This window comes from Megalobrama amblycephala, linkage group LG11 (assembly GCF_018812025.1).
Source record: "Megalobrama amblycephala isolate DHTTF-2021 linkage group LG11, ASM1881202v1, whole genome shotgun sequence".
NCBI lineage: Eukaryota > Metazoa > Chordata > Actinopteri > Cypriniformes > Xenocyprididae > Megalobrama > Megalobrama amblycephala.
The window spans coordinates 2492104-2506310 of record NC_063054.1 but is presented as its reverse complement, the minus strand read 5'-3'; the positions used below and the strand labels follow the sequence as shown (position 1 = coordinate 2506310).

Below are 14207 nucleotides of genomic sequence, written 5' to 3'. Positions count from 1 at the left end.
TCAACACACGCCTCACGAGCAGCGGGACTTTTATTATGACACAGTCGCCGGCGCCACTTCCGCTTTTCCGGTCATGAGTATGAGGTAACGCAGCTCTGTTTATCATATTAGATACATTTGAGAGTGTTGAAAATGATGTTATAACGTTACTCTGTGCGTTCGCTCGGCGGCTGCTGTGAGACACTGTTACACACTGCAGTAAGATCCATTTTAGAATATCATATTAAATGCTGGATGCTTGTATTGATATGGCATGCAATTACTTTTTAAAACGTATTGTATGATGGAAAAAAATGCTGTATTACTGTTACTAAAAATAAAGCTGCATCTGATTATGCTATGTTAGCTACTTCACAAAATAGTGTTTTTCTCTGAGGCATGGTAAAGCAACACTCGCAAAAAAAAAAAAAAAAATCAAGAAAAGTAGATTTAAACAATAAGACTAAACGTGTTGAGCTAAATAACAATAATTCATTTTCTGTCTATAAATATATCAAAACAGTTGTTCTCTTGTTTATTAAAACATGTAAATATTAAAGCGTCTTTGGTGTTTCCATGGTTTCTACAAAATAAAACCGGAAACCGAGGGTAACGCGGGTATGACGCAATTGACAGGCGACTCTTCACACGTCCCAGATCCTAGGTTAAAATTGCAATTTTCTCACAATTTACAAATAGTTGGAAACATTTGGGATATTGTATGTACTCAAGTGAACAAAATATATAACACTGGCCTAGTGGTTTTTTGGATATTTTACTGCAAAAATATTACATATTGCACCTTTAAGCCCTATGTTTAGTACATGTTTATTAAATGATTGCAAACAATTAGAAAGGTCAAAAGTATCAAAGAACAGTCCAGTAAGGTGTTGGAGTCACTATCAAGCACCATTTGAAGGTGGGACGTCCTTTTCTGACACATAGTCACATGAGCACATGGTGTGAGAAGAAGGTAAGATTATTTGCTTTAGTAATCTTATTTAAAATGACATGAACTGTATATAAAAAAATATGTGTGTGTGTATGAAGGTGTAGAGAAACATTTTGTCAGGTTTTATAAAGTTTTTTTATTTTGCATGTTCAGAAATTCAGTTTTTCTTTTCAATGTTGTGCGATAAGGGGTACTTCAAGGATGTCTTAGACAATACCTCACACTGGCAATTAATGTGTGACAAGAAGGGAAGATGCAAGGTTCCTGGATGCACAGGAACACCCAAAGTGATGTGTAAAAATTGTAACGTACACCACTATTTCACAGCAGAGAAGAACTGCTTTTTGAAGTTTCATACGGATTGAAATTTCATTACATGAAGTTCATTATATGACATGACAAACTAGATGATACAAACCTATGCATGTATCCAATCCAATATATCAATGTGTTTGAAGTGTTTTTCCCTTTTTACTTAATGTATTTTTTGACATTTTTGAAAAAGATTTGTGATTTTGTATTGCTCTCTGAACATTGTCTTATAATTTTTTCGATGATTCTGTACCATTGTTGCACAATGTTGCCCTGAGGCAATGAAAAAGTATTTTGGGGAGGGTGGGGGGTCAAAAAAAAGTGTTATCAATAAAATGTTCCCAAATTAACAGAAATGATGTGGAATACTTTTTATCATGTGCCATCAAAATGTGTGCAGTAGAGGGTTAAACAGTCTGTAAATATACCTAAATGCCACCGTTTGTTCTTCTGTGCCGCCCGCCTCTGCGGTGCAAAGGTTGATTTTGTTCACACTGATTACTTTAACTGGTTCCTGATTGTGTCTTGTTATCTCCTGTGGCCAACGAACAAACACAGTGCGATTATGATTCAGGCAGCATTACAGCAGATAAAATAGATAATTTTCTGAACAACAGTAGTATAAATATGACCACTGGAACACAGTTGGCTTCATACTTCAACTGAAGACATTACCAGACAACTTAATTTCTTAAAGGCACAATATGTTAATTTTTTGCAGTAAAATATCCAAAAACCACTAGGCCAGTGTTATATATTTTGTTCACTTGAGTACTTACAATATCCCAAATGTTTCCAACTGTTTGTAAATTGAATAAATAAACCAACTATTGAGAAAATCATGATTTTAACCTAGGATACGGGACGTGGCTGGGAGTCACCTGTCAATGGCATCATATCTCCTTTAGCCTCGGTTTCCGGTATTATTTTGTAGAAACCATGGAAACACCAAAGTTGCTTTAATATATTACATGTTTTATTAGACAAGTGAAAAACTGTTTGGTTACATTTATTAGGGTGACCATACGTCCTCTTTTCCCTGGACATGTCCTCTTTTTGTACCTAATGTGTCCAGATGGGATTTTTTTTTTTTTTTTTTTTGCTGATATGTTTGGCTTATTTTCTTGTTCTGAAGCATGCCATTTGTTTATGTTTGTTGACAGACACTACTATAAGTCAAATGGGCATAGTCTAAGTGATAACAACAATAAAAGAGTCGGGGGCACTAATTTCTATACCTGTTACAAAAGCATGGCAAGAACCATAAAAGAAGATTAATTATAAGCCATGGAAAACAAGTACGTTTTTAGTACAGACTTAAAAGTGGTCAGGAAAGGGCTAACCTGATTTTTAAAGGCAGATTATTCCACAACCGTGGCCCAACCACAGAACACGGTATCACATATCGCATTTTTCTTCAATATCACACAGCCCTAGTGGAAACATCTAGCAGAGGCTTCTGTGTTCACAAAACAACTTTAAACATGCCTTGCAAAGACTTTCATGCCTACTGGACTGTTGGGAAAGATTCGATCTTCAGGAAAGTATTCTACCAGAGAACACAAGGAGTAGCCTAATGAAATTATTTTTTGACTGCTAGTTATTATTTGTAATTATTCTATTGTTGAGCCAAAAGTTGAATGGAAAAGATGTATTACTTTATGTATCAAAGTGAAATAACATATTTGCATGGTTGTGAACACATTTGTCACATTTTGTCCTCTTTTTTGAAAACTAAAATAATATTTATAGGCGGAAAACGAATTATTGTTATATAGCTTAACACGTTTAGTCTTATTGTTTATTTGCCATGCCTCAGAGAAAAAAATATTTTGTCAAATGGCTAATACAGCATTTATACTTAATTGCATGCTATTTATTTAAAATCTATCTATCTTACTGCAGTATGCAACAAGTGTCTTACAGCAGCCGCCGAGCGAACGCACAGAGTAACGTTAAAAGAATAATTATTTTCAACACAGTCATCTCTAATATGATAAACAGCGCTGTGTTACCTAATATGCTTGACCGGAAGAATCGGAAGCGGTGTCTGCGACATAATAAGAACACCGCTCGCGAGGTGTGTGCAGGTAGCGTTCCTCTCACAATAGCGATCGCTCCAGCGACCTCGTTCAGCTTTCACAGCACTCTCCCTGCTCTGCTTCATACTACAGTAACGTTAATAATATCATCCATGAATATAATTTCTGCCCGAGTCCCATCCTGATTCTTTTCCACTAGCTGTGAGGTGAAGATAACATCTCCCATGATTCTGTTTTCAAACTCTGTGTCATCAAGCTACGCCTTTGTTTTGATTAGATAACCTTTAGCGGCGAAAAATTTACATATTGCAGCTTTAACATACCAAATACATGCAAGGATCCCAGGTGAGACACTACTTTAAAATGATACGAACAGGTAATGTTATGACAGTGTGAACAGACACCAACTGATTATAAGGGGTTTAGATCTCAGCAGTATTGCAGGGAGACTCAAAATGCATTAGGAATAAAAATACATCTTCAAACTAATCAGATGCAAATGTCATTTCACTGCAGACAACGGTTAGAAATTATTTAATTGTTGCATTCAGTGATGGAAGGATTTATGCCTTTATTTGTTTTTGGATTTTTTAAACACCGGATTAGATTACATTTTAAATCAGAAATAAGTAAAAAGAATTTCAAAATGTTAAAGTAGCCATTATTAAACTTAAGATGTATTAATATCCCCATTGTTCATTGTTCTTTACTGCAGCCATGACAGCAGAGCTACAGAAGGTACTTGATGCTACAGAGAATAAACTAAAAGATCTGGAAACCAAACTTACTAACAGTGAAGCTCAGATTGAGAAACTCCAAAAGGAAAACCAAGGTGAGACTAGTGTTTTTGAAGACCGATGTGCTGTAATATCATATTCACTGAAAATCAATTGGTGTAGGATTTACTGTGCAATTATTTGTTAAATTTCCTAGCAATATCTGATAGTGAACTGTTTCAAAGAAATGGCATTTATCACACTGATTATGAGGGGTTTAGATCTCAACAATATTCCAGGAAGACTCGAAATGCATCAGGAACAAAAATATATCTTCAAAATAATCAGATGCATATGTCATTTCACTGCAGACAACAGTTAGAAATTATTTAACTTTTGCATTCAATGATGAAAGGATTTATTTATTTATTTATTTACTTATTTATTTATTTATTTATTTATTTATTTTAAACACCGGATTAGATTACATTTTAAGGAATTTTAAAAATGTGAGAACTAATGAAATCAGAAACAAGTAAAAAGAATTTTAGAATGATAAAGTAGTCATTATTAAACTTCAAATGTATAAATACATTATTTACTGCAGTCATGGCATCAGAGCTACAGAAGGAACGTTGCACCACAGAGAATAAACTCAAAGCTCTGGAAACCAGACTTGCTAACAGTGAAGCTCAGATTGAGAAACTCCAAAAGGAAAACCGAGGTGAGACTAGTGTTTTTAAAACCGATGTGCTGTAATATCTTATTAATTGATAAACGATTGGTGTAGGATTTACTGTGCAATTATTTGTGATTTCCAAGCAATATCTGACTGTAAACTGTTTCAAAGAAATGACATGTACTGAATTAAAGGTGCTAAATAGGATGTTTTGTTTTATACATTTTTGCAATATTACTTGAAACTGTCTTTACTAACTGATAAAAGACTATTTATTAGGTGCACTGAAAGGAATAATGTTAATATACATCATCTGTGCACGAGGTAGGGCTTTAAAAACATCAGCCAACGATCGCGTAAACGATTGACCCTCTGGCTTGTCAATCACTGCCGTGACGTTACTTGTGAGAGACGAGCGCGGCTGCGCGCTCCAGTAACTTTCCACACTCCACAGGCGCCGCATGCGATGTTTTTGTCCGGAGACAGGAGTAACAACTGCAGATTATGAGTTACCTGCGGTGAGTCCGACATAATGAATCCACTCACACGACACAGCGAATGCCGGTGGTAAACACTCGTGTTCCAATACTCGTGCACGAGTTTTGGGAGGCGTTCCTTTGAAATGACCTGTGAAGGAGGGTGGCTGTTCTAACGCATGCGCTCATTTCAAAAACTCAGTAACAGTCTTTGGTTTCTCAGTCGACGAAAAGATCCTATTTAGCACCTTTAAATGTGAAATTCTGAAAGGCTGAAATAGTATTTTCCTGTAAAACATACTCCAATAATCTTTGTTTAATATAAACATTTTTGAAATGTAAATATGTTTCAAAAAGAGTTATGTATAAATTGTTTGCATTGCTTCTGAGCTGATTTTCAACATTTTAAGAAGGTATATGTTCTCTTCAGACAAACCAAAGGTGGCATTTTCAGCTGCATTAGGATCAAATGGTTTCTTTGGACCAGTAAACGCAGATACAACACTGGTTTACAAGAAAATCTACTCTAATGTTGGTGATGCCTACAAGCAGGACACAGGTACTGTTAATCCACACTGCTGAAAACAATATCAACACACTTGTATAATTCATGTCTACAGCTGTTAATGGAGATCTGTCTCACTCTTTAACAGGGATTTTCACTGCACCGTTACGAGGAGTTTACTATTTCAGTTACTTCTACCATTGTGGAGTTAGTAATCCAACATGGTTGGCCTTGTATAGAAATGGAAAGCAAGAAGTAGTAACAGGACATCACAAGAGTGGATGTCATACAGAGAACGGAGGCAATGGCTTAACGCTGCTGTTGGAGAAAGGGGATCGAGTCTATATGGTACTCCAAAAGAATGGATGGATCTGGGATCATGTCATAGAAAATGGCACAATGTTCAATGGTTTTCTTATCAATGCCATGTAAACTAAATACACCCGGGGAACAAACAGAACAGTTATGCAACGTTATGGGTTTACAGGTTAAGGTGAAATATCAGGCTACTTAATCCAGTCTTTGTTTGATGAGAATGAATCATTGAAACATCAAAATAACCAGCTTTGAATTATTTTAATATGGCTATTTACTCTTTTTGATCAAAACAACACCATCTTTAAAGAAAGTGTTTGTTAGCATTTGTTTCCATGGTTACTTGTTTGATTAATGCACTGCACCTGCTTTATTCTTTGGTTTGGATTAGTTTATATAGTATTGAGTATTGGGACGAATATTTCTCTTACTAACAATCAATCATTTAATCAGTTATTTTAATCATAAGATATCATAGTTTTCATCAGTTTCATCGTCAGTTTTCATAATATATAAGGTGGTCAGTTTTTCTGTATGTTCAGTCTCAATCTGATAATCGTGACTCAATTTTGATCTTTGGCATTCTGATTCAACAAGATCTCGGCAAACTTTATTTTTAGGCAAGAATATTTTACTCAGATTTTGTTAAGATCTTAAGATTTTTACTAACATTTTACTTAGATAATACTTGGATTTTGACTTCAGTATTTCAGATATATTGGAAGTTGGTTTCTAACTTTGTGCTACTCTTTTATCATAATTTTTCATTATTAAATTTGCATTTTTATCATTCCAAATTAATATGTCTATCATTTGATCATATTTTATTAACCAATAAAATCTTTAATCATCTGACCTGGATCTCCTCATTGCATCAAGTATTTTCTATTAGTCTTTGTTCCATCTTCGAAGAAAGTGGGTTGTTCTGTACGTGCTTTTTAAAAGCTCTGATTGTATTGAGTGGTTTTGCCATTTTTGAGTTTGTTAATAAATAGAGACTGCTGCAATTAGATCCTGATTTTTTGTATGAAAAATCTGTGCTGCAATCAGTCTGTAATGAACGTCCACTGAAGGAGAGTTGAATGTGAACCCAAGTGCAGTTTTACTGAATCCAAAATGAACAGATACAAAATAACACTCGACTTGAAAAAAGAAACATAAGAAACATAAAACTCCGCAACAGCAGTTAGCCAAACCTAAACATCATACAATAGAAACATGAGGACTAAATATACTAACAGACTAATGACTAACAAAGAACACCTGTGCACAATCAAACAATGAACCAATAAGAACACAGGACACATGACTAGACCAACCAATGAGAACATAACACATGGACAAGGAGAGCACATGGCAGGATAACATGAGGAGCAAGGGAAGCACATGACAAACAGGAAACATGACTTAAGGCAACATTACAAAATAAAAGACATGAAAATATAAACATGAAACAAAACAACATGACATAGCCGTGGAGATTTTATATTTTGTATCATATTTGATACATCAGGCTTTTATGGCAGAAAAGGAAAAAACACCTTGATTTTATTCGTAGTCCCAAACTGAGCGAAAATATGCAATATAACACTAATATTTATATGAACACAAGATGAATTTCTGATGCTTGTTATTCATTAAGATCTTTAACAGTTTAGCAGACCACTTTAATAAAATGCATATAAATATCAGTAATCACTCTAAATCTGCTGTTATGTTCTAGTAGGATGATACTTAAATGCTTGTAGTTTTCAAACATATAATGTAATGCAATACAATGATGAGATATGAAACAAATAAACATGTTCCTAAAAGCCTAATGATCATGTTTGATACTCACATTTCAACATGATTTTACTAGCAATATGAAAGTTATTTTTATGTTTACTTTATCAAAATCAGTAACGATTGAAAAAGACACGTGAATCACAAGATGAATGATCTTTTTACAAATTTACTGAAAGTCCTATTTACTTATACTTTTATAAACTATCAGTCAGGTGAAAGAAGGCATATTGTACATTGTGTGATGATTTAATCATATCAATCATTTAGAAGTTCATGATACCGTTATGGCAGTTCGATTCAATTCACATTTATTTGTATAACTCGTTTTACAATACATATAATTTCAAATCAGCTTTAAAGAAAAAACATTACAATTTAGAGTGATCTGTTATCAGAGGTGACTGTGTCCAAATTATGTTATTTCAGAATTGTTCATATACAAATCATGCATTTAGCTAACAATGTATTCATTTAAGGCAGAAACAATGATCTCATTGAAGTAATGAATTCATGTTAACAATGATTATGATATATTGCAAAATTTGTAATGGTGAATGTTGATCCAGAGTTTGCATCATCAAGTCCTTAGAATGAGATATAAACACATATTAGAGATATATTCTTTGTGATATAAATGGTATTTTGAATAGTCTGAAACGCGTTTGAAAATAAGCCTCAGTGAAGCATTTATTTAAATCCATGAATTTACTAAAGCGCTGTCTCACAAAATTATTAGTGTTTGGAGAATAAATCTCACCATTAATGACTTGTATGTGGCAGTTTAAAAGTAATAAAACATAAAAAAATAATTAATGCATGTTGATCAATTAACTGGAGTAAATCAGGGTTTGAGTGTTTCTTCATGGCAGAAGTGGAAAGAATGACTGCATTTGTTCAGCTGATGGGAGGGAAAGACATGCATCTCTCTCTCTCTCTCTCTCTCTCCACCATCAGACTCATTTCAACAAACTTCAATATGGGAAGCCAAACACACCAAACGTAGGATGAAACGGTGCAGTGTTATGCAAACTAATCTCACCAGGGCGGCGCTGACCACCTTATTTAATTCATAATTCATTACTGCTCCACAGAAGTTCAGGTTTTTCCCTGCACATAAAATAATGAAGATGAAGATAAAGAGAATTAAGTTATTATATTTCTTTTGCACATAATTTTTCATATTAGTAGGCCAACATATAAACAGTAGTGTTCGACAGGATACTTTGAAGAACTGCATGTATGTAGAAATGGAAAGAGCTGTTCAAAGTAGAAACTTTAATGATTAACAATAGCGTAGTTGTCTTGAGGATCATGTCCAATTTTTTATTTTGTAGGCTTTATTATCTGAAATCTGAATTTTAAATGTAAACATAAAATATATCTAAAATGTTCATGCCTTCATGAATGAAACCATAAAACATCTTGGTAACACTTTAGAATAAGGTTTCACATTAGTTAACATGAATTAACAATGAACAATACTTCTACAGCATTTATTAATCTCAACATTTACTAATACATTATTACAATCCACTTCAAAATCAGGCCTGTGTTGCTCATGCAGAGGCACAATGACAGGATTAATGATGTTATTCAGGTAGTATTGGCTTGTCACAGTACCATTCACAAGCTGTAGGGCAGTTCTGTATTGACAGACACACACTGTAACACCACCACCTCCAAAGGCTTATCTGGTGAAAACAGTGATGCATAGCGTTCATCTTGACGTCTCCAATCATCATTTCTGTTCAATGTGAGTCGACTTTCATCAGAGAACAGCACTGAGGCCCACTGGTTCCTCGTACGTTGATGTCTGTGCCTGGTGGTGCGGTCCCTTGCAGGTCGTATAGCACAGACCATGCTGACGTATGCGGTTTCGAATGGTCTGACATGACTTGAGTTGAGTGGCATTGTACTGTTCACAATGAAGCGGTCATCAGCATGGTATGTGGCCAAAGCACATCCACTTCTATGCTTTTCTGTGACTCTTCCAGTCCCTCTGTGTCTCTGTTGCAACCTGCTGATGACACTCTGTGAGACTAAACTCAGTGACAACTTCCCTCTGAGAACATCCAGTTTGAAGCCTCGCAATGGCCAGGTACTGTTGATCAATTGGTCTCATGATGTCAAAATGTGCACAGCATGATGAAGAGGACAGTTTAAATACAAATTTTCATTGAACCAGAACATTTAATGTTGATTCATAGATCAGACACTTGTAGTGATTTTTGTGGTTAATCACCTTGTTAGAGAACAGCATGTTATGCAAGAAGTACTGAAACATTGAACAGTTGGTCATGTGCATTCAAACGTTTAGAGAAGGTCAAATTAAGTTCACCTTTAAAGGTTATAGTGCATTTTAGGTGCACTGTAGATTGATTGTCATACAGACAATCAATCCACTCAAGTAGTGAAAACATGTCTTCTCTGCTCCCAAAAGATCTCAGTTCTCCATCTAACCTTGCCTTCACTGCCACAACAGTGTTATTTCCTGTGCTCCTGCAGGAGCTCCGTTTCTCCATCCAACTTGCTTCCACTGCCACTGCATTGTCATCTCATTCGCTCCCTCAGGAGCTCCATCCAGCCGGCCTTCACTGCAGCAGTGCCCACTTGCACCATGCCGTGAGCTGCTCCCGTCGGAGGCTATGTGGGCTATCCCGGACAGTCATTCCAAATGGCGCTCCCGTCAAAGTGTGCTATGAGTTCTCCAATCTAGAAGCTCTCAGGCTAAATCCCCTTTTGAACCTCTAATGATGGCCTGCAACACATCTGTTGTGCATAACATTCTGTACGTCAGGAACTTGAGAAAACGATTTAAGTTTCTTAAATCCAAAATGGGGCGAAACCCGCCGTCTTACTTTGTGAACAGAAAGTAAATGGAAAAAAATCCCCCGGGATGAACTTAGGGATCGACATGTTCTATGGCACCTTTGCGCAACTATTTGTCTCACGCCGGTATGAAAAGGAGGTCGACAGCAAAACTATATACGGTTCCCTCTTGAAAGGGTTGTCAAGAGCCATTGATTTGTTGTTATTGATCTCCAATTATTCAATTGACTTTCCATGAAACAGCCCACTGTCAAACGATATCCTGTAGAGGTGGGGGGGTGACGTTGGGGACCTGGGGGGCGGATGTGAGACTGATGACCATGTGGTTGAGTCCCGCCACGACAGGGAGGTGGAGGAGGTGGTGTAGTAGTCTGAGAATTCCAATGGTGGAAATGTTGAGATGATCTATAGTTGGGTCTTACACCAACACTGTGAAAACGAGCACCAGAGGCTGCTAAAGGAGGCCTGGGACCTGGGGCAGTCCCCACATGACGGAAGCTAGTTTCAGACACTGACACACGCCGATCCAAAGCTTCCTGTGCAGCTGGTCCAAAAATTTGACCAGGTACCAAAGGCAATCTCCGTAAATTGTTGCTACATACCTCCGGCAAGTTCCACCTATGGCTGTTCCACAGTCACTAATGGGTCAGACGAAGTTTCTCTCAGAGAGGAGTGTAGAGTCACAAGCATGTGTGCCAAGGAATTAGAAACACGGCCAAGGCTTGCTGTAGCATTGTATGCACGAGACAGTAACTCATCAGTGCGCCTACACTCAACATTCGGGCAGCGTACATCCTCACGAAGCGCCTCATCAGGAGATACAATAAGCGCTGCCACACTAGATTCCATAGGTGGCATGTTACCAAGTCCTACTGTCTCTGGGTCATGCATTACAGCCAGTGTGTGGGCTAACTTATCTGGACGTGTCGCCTTCGTTGAATTTTGCAATGCAGACACCAATAAAGAAAGTCATCGCACTGAGGCATTGTAAATGATGTTCTCTGTGCATGACGCAGAAAAATATTCTCAGACCCCACTGCTGGTTGAGGGGGCTCTAGACTGATGCGGGCAAGCATAGCTTTTAATGTTCCTTCCAGGGATGCAATAACTGAAGATGATCCACCTGATTGCACAGATACGGTCTCACTGCCAGAGTGCTGTGATGGATCTTCAGGCAGATTTTTCTCAGCAACTGAAGTAACATCTGGAATGGTTTCAAAAAGTGAGTCAGGGGCAGCCACTGACATCACATCGAAATCCTGTCCTGTATGCATCATTGGTGAGGATGTCATACATAACTCAGGCTGAACTTTCTCTCGCGCATCCGTTTTAGACTGAGTTTTAGACAGAAGTGACAATAACAGCTCCACTGCAGAAGACAGCTGATCAGCTTTACTTTCTAAATCAGAAGATCTAGTTTTCTTAGTCTTCTTCTCACCTTGAGATGCTTGCTTATGCTTACGATCAGCTGTGCTGATACTGGAAGAAGGTAACAAACTATCCGAAGCAGATTCTATACCCACTATACCAAGGGTTCCCAAACTTTTCAGCCCACGACCCCCAAAATAACGATGCCAGTGACTCGCGACCCCCACTATCTTCGGAGGTGGTTAAAGTATACAAACGTTGTGCACAATGAAGGAGTGAAGTGGGAGTTGAAGTGGCCAGTTTTGAGCACTTTGTTTTGGAACGACCCTTCAATATGGCAGCCATGATTGTTTTCACTCCCAAGTGCCCTTCGGAGGGCGATATATCCCGTTTGGAATGCACCGTTTGTCATTCGATTCTCGATCAAGCGTGAGTGTGATGAGTTTTCCACTAGTGCTTTCAGCACTGCCTCTGACAGTCTGGAGCGAAAGGAAATAGAATGAGCTTCCATACTATAAAGCCTAGAAAGCGTGCATAAAAGCGCTCCCTTTATAACCACTAAGCTGTCACTCATCTTAATTCATTGCAATCTCACAAAGTTCTGCTAATCGATTAAGTTGTCTGAACAATGAATATCTTATTTGGCCTATATAATAACTAAACTTTTTTGTTAAAAGTTAAATTATAACGAGAGAATTCGAATGTGCAGATCTCAGCACTGGACTCAAACTTTCCTGCCATTGAGGAGGTAGATATAGAGAATGTGAAGCTGCCGTCACGCCACGTTCAGTTCTAGTCTGGGTTTGTTTATATCGTGCTGCCTTTCTGCTAGTGAAGTTAGGGCAGTATTTTTGATTTTCTGGAGAATTCACCTCTGAAAACGAGTCTTTCTAAAAACTCCGGCCAGAGTGGAGATTTTGAAAACCTTCGTTTGCACATTTGCATGTAAACTGAGACAAACGAGTGTTTAGGCAGCCAACGTCACAGTATGCGCCAGAGCTCGCACATATGTCAAAAGTGCGACCTATGTTTACATGTGATCATGGAAGCGTTTAGAGTAACAGTCGCATTTATGTTGGTGCAAACTCTTCTCATGTGTTTGCATTTGCAAATACAGCTGCTCCATAATGTCGAGGAGCAGAGACGAATGAGTGCTCGGAGATCAGCAATTTTGCAACAACTGCGAATCACTTCAAGAGGAATTCGGGATTCTTTTTCGGGATTCTGATTGGCTTACGTGGGCTTGAGCTGCTCGTTACACTCTTGACGTCATATATACACGGGTACGTGTAAATGAACACTTTTCTGAAAACTGACATGTGTGCACAATGTTATTTTTGAAACCGGAGAGGTTGAAATGTGATTTATGAAAATAGCCGCCCACGTGTAAACGTAGCCTCATTCTATATTGTGGTCTGTAACTCCTCCCCAATCTCCCCGCTGCTCCGTATCTTGCTCTCTCATTGGCTATCGGTCATCGCCGATGTAGTTTTCAGTCAGAAAACTTTTCACACTGCAGGATTTTGAATCGCCGACAGGTCCAGATATTTAGCATGCCAAATATCTCAAGGGCATTGCCATTCTCTCAGATCACATCTTTGCTCATTCACACTGCGTGATTGTCACTCGCGTGAACAAGCACCGATTTGCCTGTGATTTTGTGCATTTGTCGCCGATTTCTCAAAACCTGTCGGCAGGCCAAAATCGGGGCTAAAATCATGCAGTCTGAACTCGGCTTAAGTGAAAACACCAAATTACCATTCAACGGGATAAAATAGCTTCTCTTCCCTGCAAACGATACCATGAAGAATGTGGATATTTAACCAAGTCAAAAACAAATAAGGTAAGCAGGTATCCATATTCATTTCAGTATCAGCAGATGCAAAACGCTATTAAAGGCGACAACTTTTAAAGTTAAAAAACACTATAAGTTATAAAAAGTGGTATAAGTTATGTAAACGATATAAACACCTTCTGGGTTCTCGATTTTATCGATTTGAGCAACCATAAATGACGCAAAACATACAAATTTTACGAATACGAGTTTTTGATAGGATTCCTATATAGAAAAATCAGTCCCTGCCCTCCAGACTCATTCGCGCTGCTGCTGTGACGTCACGTGCAAACAACCTATTGTAAGCTCAACAGAATCGTGTGTGATTGGTTATAGGGCGCAACACTGTAAAACGATTAAAAAGTATAATGCAACATGAGCAGATCTATATTAATTGCCGCAACCAACACTT

General features: G+C 37.6%; 1 protein-coding gene across 1 annotated transcript; it reads left to right on the top strand.

Moving 5' to 3' along the window:
• The first annotated feature begins 906 nt into the window (after window positions 1-906).
• On the top strand, window positions 907-6807 carry LOC125277792 (heavy metal-binding protein HIP-like). The gene is made up of 5 exons (XM_048206295.1): window positions 907-952; window positions 4001-4117; window positions 4609-4725; window positions 5587-5715; window positions 5810-6807. The coding sequence occupies exons 2-5, from the start codon at window positions 4003-4005 to the stop codon at window positions 6091-6093; spliced, it is 645 nt and encodes a 214-aa protein (XP_048062252.1). The 5' UTR covers window positions 907-952; window positions 4001-4002; the 3' UTR covers window positions 6094-6807.
• The last annotated feature ends 7400 nt before the right edge of the window (window positions 6808-14207 follow it).

Excerpts from the sequence above, each read along its gene's own strand:
- LOC125277792 (XM_048206295.1), top strand. The coding sequence starts at position 4,003 with ATGACAGCAGAGCTACAGAAGGTACTTGATGCTACAGAGAATAAACTA. Across the intron at positions 4,726-5,586 it reads ACTCCAAAAGGAAAACCGAG|ACAAACCAAAGGTGGCATTT; the intron begins GTGAGACTAGTG and ends TGTTCTCTTCAG. Across the intron at positions 5,716-5,809 it reads TGCCTACAAGCAGGACACAG|GGATTTTCACTGCACCGTTA; the intron begins GTACTGTTAATC and ends ACTCTTTAACAG.